The following is a 10,000-nucleotide window of genomic DNA, read 5'->3' as shown; positions in this document are numbered from 1 at the left end:
TCGAGCGCCGATGACGACAAGGACGCGCAGCCGCTACCCGTGAACAACGGTCCCATCCTGTCGCAGGGAGGCCAGCCCAACGGGAGGACGAAGGAGAAGCACCTCACGTTCTCCGAGTCCACCGAGCAGCTCCTGAGCGCCAAGACTTCCCCGATCAAAGAAAATGGGTCGGTGGAGACGGGGAAGGTGGCGAAGGGGGACGGTGGTAAATCGGTCGTGTGCGTGAACGTAAACAAAAGCAGTTTAAAGGCGACTACTCCTCTGCAGGTGGACTCGGTTGTGGCGAAAAAATCAGCTAAGGGCAAGGACCAAGAGACAATGCTGTGAAATGGAAAAAACACCACAACAGATACGATTCGCTTTCATTTACGTAAAGGACAACGATCACCTGTTGGGCGGAGGTCCCTAGTGCAATATTTTTTATAAGCTGAGTGAGTATGAAATCGATAATATTAAGAATCATAAGGAACATTACAAAAATCCGATAATCTTATGTAGAATTTCAGTATTGACCTACTAATTACGTAATTTTTTTATATATAATTTCGAGTGTTCTTATATAATTTGGTTCCCTTTGCCGTATTTTCCTGGGTGAAGGGGTCCATTTCATATTGTTGTGATATATGAAAACCAAAGGCTAGTTTTTGAAATATATAGCTTCCTCAGATGAGAAATATTGCATAACAGCAATTCATGTAATCCGAATGAAAAAAGTGAAATATAAGTAACAGATAAGTGAACATAATTTTGGATAGAACCAGCACTAAGGATGATCAATATAAGAATTTCATTATTCACCCAGGAACTGCCTAATTGTTCAATTCAATTTCGTAGGTTGTACTATCAATATCAATTTGTTCCTTAGTTCACTAATAAGGCAGTGGAAGAGTCCGTCTCACGCTGTCATGACTATCTAGAACCGCAGACAGTCCAAGTTTTTTTTTAATAATCATGTTTTCTTGACACAAGGTGTATTATATTACATAAAATAGTCATTGTGAATGTCTTTCGTTTGTAAGAGCAAAATGGGCAGGGTTTTTTTTTTTTTTTTTTTTTTTTTTTTTTTTTGACAGAATTAGTACGAAGGACAGAGAGACACAGCGATCCCTCACGAATCCTAAGACACGTGAATGTTCCTAGTCCTCCCCACTCAACGGAAACTCGAGAGCAATTCTACAGTGTATTTGCACCAGTCATGGGAGAACCTTTACTGTACTGATTTGGAAACTTTGGAAGATTCCGGATCTGGAAATTCCTAAACGATACAAAATAATTGTTATTTTTTTTCTCCTTAAAATATTCTCCTGAATATTATACTTGCTGCTTCTCCATGTGCTCGCCATATTGTTCACTGTGAGTGTACATAATACATGTAAAATATCGACCATATTTCTACTACGACTTTGCAGAGTGCTCTTTTAGGTTAATGAAGATAGAATCAGTAAGTAACCCAGGGTGCCAAAGAGTGATATAAGTTATTTTTTTTCCTTTTCTTAAGACAAGATGAATGTCTGTTTGTGTGGATGCTTGACCGTTCTCTTATGGAATTACCGTTGTGTATAATGAATCAAAGGCAGGTAAAAGTGATTCCTAAATATTTATGGTGAATGCATCCAGAGTTGTATATTTTCCAGTCGAGTGTAAATCAAATGTAGATTGTTATATTCTTGAATAGATTTTAATATAAGTAGAGAATTATTTCGAGTGCTAGTTCGCAAAGGAAAATTGTTGTGATATGGCATCAGAAATTGTTTTTAAAGATGTATTTGACATCAGCATTGTAGTACACGTGGGTATTGGTAATTGTTCGCCTACATGCGCCTATGTGTGTGTATATATATATATATATATATATATATATATATATATATATATGTATGTATGTATATAAATATATATTTGTTTGTATATGTATTTGTTTGTTTGTTTATAGAAATATATATGTATATATATTCATATATATATTTAATATATATATGCATATATATATATATATATATGCATATATATATATGTACAATATATATGCATATATACATATATACACATATATATACATATATACACATGTATATATATTTCATATGTGTGTTTATATATATGCATTCATATATATGTATATATATATATATATATATGCATACTCACACATATATATATGTATATATATGCATACTCACACATATATATATATGTATATATATACATATTCATATATATACATATGTATATATGCATACATATAAATATGTATGTACACACATATATACACATATATATACATATATGTATATATACATATATATACATATACATATACGTACACACACACATACACATATATACTGTAAATATATATATGTGTGTGTGTGTGTCCTGTATATATATATACTTGTGTATATGTCTATGTGTATATATGTATATGTGTGTATATATATACATAAACTGTGTGTTTACTTATTCATTTTATTTTTTTATTACTCTATATTTGTACTTGTAAGGAACTATATTTCGAACTGTGTACCAAAAATCCATATTCCAGTTATACTCACTGTTTCGGAATTTTCGCAACAGAATGTTCATATTGTATTCATTGTAACGTGTTGTAAAGTTTGTAAATATTGATGTGCCTAATTTTTATGAGCTGAGCTGAACCATGCCACTGTAGCTCTTTCAAGGAGAAATGTCATTGTAGGAAAGTTCTAGACTAAGTACTCATAGCCATATAACAGATTTTCCTTGTCCTTATGCGAAGTTGATTTCTAGTACTTGGCATGTACTTTACTCGCAAGGGTTTCAGTGATTCCGCGCTGCATTTTGAAGTTAACCTTTCTGTTTGTTCTAAAAACTCTCTTTTCATATCTACATAGCTCTTTTACTGTAAAGTTAGAAAAATGTATTGTTTCAGTGAGATAGAAAATACGGTATTTAATTGTTTAGTGTAAAGAAATGCTTTCACTGGCTGTAAAAGGGATAAATATATGAAAATTGCCGCAATTAGTATTTCATGTTTTAGTCTTGATATGATATAGAGAACCAAATGGAATTCATTCTAAACCTTCGGACTCGTTTATGCACAATAATTGTTCTCTTCGGATCAGCGGCCAGGTCTGGGGTCGGAGTATACTTGTAGTATTAAGCAAAGCCTATGGAAGTTACTTCGACTTTGGTATTAACCCTTATCCCTCTCGTAAGATGATTTACTCGCCTCCAGTCAGTGCGTGGGTATGCTGGGTAAGGATGAGAGTATCCTCACTGCCGGTTACGGTGCCCATGACTCACAGAGAACTGCGAGGTATGGTTGCGTGTTTGTGTTCTCTTGTTTCAGGAAGGGTAATTGTTATATTGTAGACTGGTTCATCTTTACCGCAACATCTGTAGCAAGTATATTTATTCATTCGAGTATACATGCAGTGTTTTATACTAACAAGCCAGTCATATTGTTGAGTAATAATGTTGGGTATGCGCTATTGCACTTTTTTTTTTTTCTTTTTCTTTTTTTTTCTTTTTTTTTTTTGTAATTGTTCATAACTATGTTTTCCAACGGTTACGGCCACCGCGACACCTCACGCGACAGGAATCGAGTAGGGGATAAACACTTATCGTGTTGCCAGATGCCTTTCTCTCATACCTATTCGTACTTAAATTGAGTATCTAAAACATATCTCAACCCATCATAAGATATCGAACGTCATCTTGGATGTTATATTCCAAATTACTGTGTACCAGTCAATAAAATAACGATCAGCTAGCTGTCACAGCAGAGGGCAGAGCTTGCGGCCTGTGTCAATTAGGGTATCACGAGACCCCTCGCGACGCCCTAATACCACCGAAAAAGATGGTATACGTTTACATGTTCTATAGTATCCCTGTGTCCGTATGAGCGAAGTAGCAAGGACAGACCCACACTCGTATTCAGCTCCCTTACGTCAGGATAGGTCGTCCCAAGGTCTAATAGTATAGCCCATAATTGTAACTTGGGCTTTGGGCGTTCAGTACTGGTGCCTACACAGTTTGAGGGACAGTTTCGGTGCCATGCTCGAAACTTGCTCCGAAGTTGAACATGAAAACAAGCTCTGACTGAGGTGTGCCGATGAATAGTATGTTATCATTATAATTATTTGAGACCATTTGTGTATTTATTCTAGTATATAACTATATTATTTTATTTTCTTACAGTAACACCAGATAAAATATATTTTAAAAGTTTGTATCATAATGTTATAATTTTAATAAAAGACAGCAAATTTCATAAAACGTGCATTTAGGAGCCACGCCATACTTCCTGCAACAAAGTTCCAAGTTTATCATCAGACCTTCCTGTTTGGCAATATTGAAGGAGGAGAACATCGGCATGTAAAAGATTTAAAAGCATAAACCCTTTAGAAGTATGTCGTTAAATATTAAACGTGTCATATTCTCATTCTTGAGCTTTATAGGATAAGTCTCTTATGTCTTATGTTTGTTCTTGTTACTTTCCATTTAGTTTATATTTGCAAAAAAACAAACAAAAAAACAATGATAATAATAATAATAATAAAAATTATGAATTGTCAGCATTGGAACATAGTATAGACCTTGCTTTAAAACAGGATTTCTTAAATCTAAACAAAAAATCTAATCCTATATAAAATGTTAATATGGCTTACATTCCTAGTTTTTAACATGAATATAAAGATGAACAGGGTTGATTGTAAACCTGGGACACACTTCTTATTGTTCAGATGGAAAGTGAAATGTAAATATTGTATATGAACTAATCGGTCTCTTAGGTATGGAAGCGAGGTGTGGCTTCAGACTGCATTCAAGAATTGTGGAGGTACCTTTTCCTTGGAATAAAGTTGTAAGAATAAATACCTGGTGATTTTATCCGCAAAGCACAGTGGATTTTTTTCTCTCATTTTCATCTTGTCTAAAAATGGTAACTGAATTAGTATTAAGCTCTTAGTGTACTTTTATAAATAGCAGATTATTACTCAGGTTACTACTAATGGTTAATATCTACACTTCGATATCTCATGATAAGTTTTTTGGCTCTATATATATTTTTAGGAGAAAATAGTTTCCTTCATTATTTAGAACTGGATATTGCAATCATTTGTTTCAGAAACTTTTTTTTTATCATTAGATGTGTTATTTATTCTAATTTTCTATATTTATGACATTGTAGATATTATTAATTATCATATAAGTCACCATTTCATCTAATTAAATCAGGTTCTGCAAAATCAAATTAATATATTATGGTTATTATGGTGCTATAGCAAAATTAAGCACATGGTTACTAATTTTCTGAGTGTCATTTAGATGAATGATATTGAAGTAATTTAACTCATAATGAGGTAATACAAGTGCTACTTTCCATCCTATTGTTTATAATTATAATGAATCTTTTCTATGTCTTCAAAAGGAATCCATAATGTCTAACTTTAGTTTTAAAGGTATATTTTGGTATGATAGCAGATAGGATTTTTTTTCTTCTCTATCTCTCTCTCTCTCTAATATATCAACATGAGAATTCCCTTGCAAATTCCACTTTTGGACTTAATGAGAAAATGTCATTCATCTCTCTCTTTCTCTTACTCTTTTTTATGGTATTGGATTGTTCTTCATGGGGGTTGGACATCCAATAACATGGTAATCTCTTCCAGTCTTCACCAGACCACTTATCAGGCAAATCAGTGGAATCTCAATTTTCTGCTTTATCCTTTATTTATTAATTTTCAATGGAGACCAGTTGCTGTTGCAATTAGAAGAAAGATATATTTGAATATGTCACTGGATTTTGTATAGACCTTGTCTGTTGATACATAATGTGTATTTTGGAGGATTTTGTGTGAGTGAGTGTAATATATAATACATGTAATTAATTAATTTATATGTATTTGTATATCATATATATGATATATATATAAAATTATGGATTGAATGATTATGAAATGTATAATGGTATATCCTGTAAAAGTAGTTCTAAATGTTAAGAGATATTAATATATCAGCTATATTTTTCTTCTCTTTTTTTCTTTCCTAAAATGGATGCAGAAAAAAATAAACACCAGTTACTCATAAAATTTATTATGAAATTCACAATATGAATATATTTACAAAATGCATTGTACTGGAAAACACAAATTGTGACAGGACATTTTCAGACAACTTCACACCCTTATTCTGACAAAATGCATGGAACATACTTTTTACTCTAAGTACAATGTGCTTGGCAACACAGTAGACAAATCCCTATTTTCTTGTCCTTGTACTGTACAAAGGGGACTATGTTTTTCTTTAAAAATACCAATATATATATATATTCTCTTCCTTGATTTCATGAACATAAGTATGTGACATAAAAATTAATATTAAAACCGTGGAGAACTTTCGTGTAAAATTCTTGAAAGGTCAGCAACAAATATTACTTTTTTTTCAATACTGCATTAAAACAAAAAACAAGTTGATGACAACATTGGAAATATAAATTAGTGAGATTTATAAAGAGAAGCATCTTTTGGATTGTATTGTGCACTGAAATTTTGTGCAAGAATGTATATAATTTTTGGAGCATTTCTATACAAAATATATAAAAAGGAAAATCACTGAAATATTTGAGCATTACATAACACCAAAACCTCCTTTTGTAAGCTTGCCTCCATAAAATTTCTTAAAAATAAGTTTCCGTACAGCAAAGAAAATACAGTGGATGTTATCCACTCCCACTTCTCACTGCAGAACCATGTAAATACAACAACTGTAGTTTACTAAAAAAGATTCATACCAAACTCATTAACAGCAGCTGCAGATACAGTTTCCCCAACTTACATCCTTTTGTTTCCCCACATTACATCCTTTTTCATTAACACGTGAATCTGACACACTCACTTTGAGACCAAATTATGAACTAAGCATTCCATCCACATTTGTTCTAGCTACAGCTTAAACATTGAGCTCGTTTTTTCTCTCCAAATTATAGGGAAATTGGTATTTGAACTGTTGTGTTTTACTCAGATCCAGCTACAAGATTTAATTATGCACTAGTTACAGATGAAATATTAATAAATATGTGTCACTGTATTAAAAGTGAATAATGCAGATACCAGCTAAATGGAAAATATGAAAAACATTGGTTACATTAAATGCATAAGAATACTGTTCAATTGCATGTATACATCACTAGATTACTGAATGCTCCAAGCTTTGGCATAAAAATATAATCAGTTACAAAAGAAAATGAACCTGGTGCATCATCTCACATCAAATCACTTTAAGAAATAAATAGTTGTAAAAGCTTAATGTCTTCACACTTCATTTTCATAAATTACAAATCATACAGTTAAAGAAGAGATTTTTCTACGCTACTTGGCACATGATGAACTAGATGGACTATGTATCAGTGATCTACTTGTGAACTGAGAAAAAATCTAATTACAATCCAAAGAGGAGGAAGCAGTTGCATTATGCACAAATTCCCAATCCTGCATTGCAACTTCGCTTACAATTATTTCGGCACCAAATCAGACATAACAAATATTATCTTTTAAAAAAGAATTTACACGTGAAACAACAAAATGTGCAGAAGGATACTGTTTTCCATAGATCCTTCAGTCACCATAATTGTGATTTCCACAATTCATGAGGATGAAAACTAGCCTAATATTTACAATAATGCTATACATATCACAGACAATGGGGACCAGTGTCCATCTGACAAGTAAACATTAGGGAGACTCACAGGCAGCAACCTTTCCATAAGGGTCACCTGAGCCAGCTTTGTGGAGTTTGATCCATCTGGGGAGCCATACGCTTCTTATCACATTTATACTGGACTTAAAATTGATACTGTCTTTTTTCCGTCTAATTACAGATTATTTGAAAAGTATCTAGATAGTGCTTTGACTATACAAAAGAAGAGAAGCCAGGCAAGGGAGCTCTGGAGCCCGCCATGTTGTTCATGATGATCTGGCCTCCGTTGAGACTCATCACTGCACTTCCCTCTGCCTCTGAGTCTGTGTAACTTGAGTAATTGCGCACAGGTTTCTGTCTTCTCCATGACTGGCGCAAAGTGTCATTCACATTGGCATAGTGGTTGACGAAGGAGTGTGGCTCTGAATGGTGACTTTCATTCTCGCTCTCTGACTCCTGCTGCAATATCAAGATATATATGTTTAAAATATACAAAAATTTAATAAAAATCTAAGGAAGTTGTTTATGTTCTTCAATATTTTTGATGGGGAATAAAAACAAGAAATTAAATAAAAACAAGAAATTAAAAGGCAGGAGAAAAAATTACCTCAGATGCAGTAGAAGACAAGTCTGTCGGCTTTTCCGTTAATTCACTGGAATCGTCTGGATTCTCATCATATCCTTTCACAGTATCATCATCTGAGTAAGTGACAGAGGCAGGAGCTGGACGGGGTGGGGACTTGGCATTGACAACAGCAGTGGCTCCAACGACGGACCTGCGACCCAGCGTGCTTCTTTTACTCATGGTACCTCGCCGAGACTGCCTCATCTCAAAAGTGGAGAAGGCAGTCTCATCTGTATTTAGAGATTCCTCCATTGTCTTGTTGGCTGCTTCTTCTACCATAAAAAGATCATAATTAGTTTTCACATGGATAAATATCTTGGGAGTATCTCATAATGTACAGTATGTACATTAAATATTGCAAATACAAAATACAACAATCTACAAGTCAACTGCATTGCTGTTACATTACAACTGCATGATAGAATAACCTGGCAATACTGGCCAACAGCTTCAAACAAGATATATTTTGCATGAACTCTCTTTGTAACTAAAAAATATCTTTAAAGCAATTTAAACAATGTAGCTTCTTCAGTACATTATATTCTTAGGTAATTTAACAGAACTACTAATATCTGTGTCTTTATATTCAACCTGCAAGTCACATGAGAAAAGACAGATAACAAAGGCATTACATCAAAAAGCAAAAAGCTGCATACAAGAACTCCCCCATGTATGAAAACGGAAGATTAGTGTGACATTCAATATGTTCCAATCACAGAGATAATTTGCAGTAAATTTCAAGGTCGAGAAAATGAGACCATTTTTCTCCAAATACAGGAAAGGGGAAGGGGAAGGGTAGGGGGGGAGAGATGGGAGAAGGGAGGAGGTGAACAAGGGAATCAATCATATGTGTAACAAGAAATACTCTGAAACAAGAAGTGTAGGTGTGCAACACTTGATTACAGCTGCTGCCTGCAACAGTCATGCAGCATGCGTGGCAGAATGTGCTTTAACACTGAACTGTGGTAGTTAAAAACTTACGTGCTGACAACAATTCCTCTACAATACCTGGGAATAAGACAGTGTGCTTTAATATTCATGCAAAAAATAACAGAGTAAATGTTTTTACCACAGTGAACTGTGATCAGTAATGTGAAAAGTGTAAAATAATAAAAATCTAGACATAAGAAGTAGCTTAAAATTATTGGGTAAAACTTACTACTAACATAAAAAGGTGAAAGTTTGGTTATTAAAGAACAGAAAAGTGACTATTTCTTACCCTAGAGGAAGATAACATTTAACATTTAAATATCCATGCAACTTCTGTACATGATTAACAGAAGTAAAAAGAGATAACTACAAGCATATAATAGATTAAACTATGGAAGCTGCATAGGAGGTACGGCATTACTCTACGTCAAAGCTTCTGCCCTCACCGACACACAAGTGGAAGAGTAAAGAATAAGGAGTCGCAAGTCAGAGAATTCTAACCAGACCTATCATTATGAAGCATCAGTCACGGTATCTACATTGTAATTTAAACTGAACATCATACAACTTCTACAGAAATTCAAAAAGAGCTCCATAATGATGTGTATGATAATTCTCATTAAAAAATGCCATGGTTGTGAGTACTTACGTTTGTATTTGTACGTTTTACTTTTAACACAGAGAGCTGCAATCACAATGATGATCAAGACCACAGAGATTGCAGCCAGTGTAACCATAAACCATGTTTGATGATAGAAGGGGCGCTGC

General features: G+C 33.8%; 2 protein-coding genes across 10 annotated transcripts in view; one reads left to right on the top strand and one right to left on the bottom strand.

Annotated features, from left to right (window-relative positions):
• The window catches only part of LOC125041627, a 1,659-nt gene extending 733 nt beyond the window's left edge, over window positions 1-926 (top strand). Inside the window, exon 2 of the mRNA XM_047636686.1 lies at window positions 1-926. This exon is cut by the window's left edge and continues 198 nt beyond it. Coding sequence (XP_047492642.1) covers window positions 1-327 — 327 coding nt within the window. The 3' untranslated portion in view covers window positions 328-926.
• Window positions 927-6,058: 5,132 nt separating this feature from the next.
• Window positions 6,059-10,000, bottom strand: part of LOC125042232 (protein sidekick-like) — a 203,999-nt gene continuing 200,057 nt past the window's right edge. For 4 of the 9 annotated variants that reach the window (XM_047637743.1, XM_047637745.1, XM_047637749.1 and 1 more), the window contains 4 exons: window positions 9,882-10,000; window positions 9,284-9,310; window positions 8,285-8,574; window positions 6,059-8,136 (listed from right to left, as the gene is read on the bottom strand). The exon at window positions 9,882-10,000 is cut by the window's right edge and continues 44 nt beyond it. In XM_047637743.1, coding sequence (XP_047493699.1) covers window positions 7,891-8,136; window positions 8,285-8,574; window positions 9,284-9,310; window positions 9,882-10,000 — 682 coding nt within the window. In that variant the 3' untranslated portion in view covers window positions 6,059-7,890. The remainder of the gene's footprint in view (window positions 8,137-8,284; window positions 8,575-9,283; window positions 9,311-9,881) is intronic. The other 5 variants (XM_047637744.1, XM_047637750.1, XM_047637748.1 and 2 more) reach the window with 3 other exon arrangements.

Source organism: Penaeus chinensis, chromosome 31 (genome assembly GCF_019202785.1).
Source record: "Penaeus chinensis breed Huanghai No. 1 chromosome 31, ASM1920278v2, whole genome shotgun sequence".
NCBI lineage: Eukaryota > Metazoa > Arthropoda > Malacostraca > Decapoda > Penaeidae > Penaeus > Penaeus chinensis.
The sequence above is the reverse complement of the archived record's forward strand: the minus strand, read 5'-3'. Positions and strand labels throughout refer to the sequence as shown.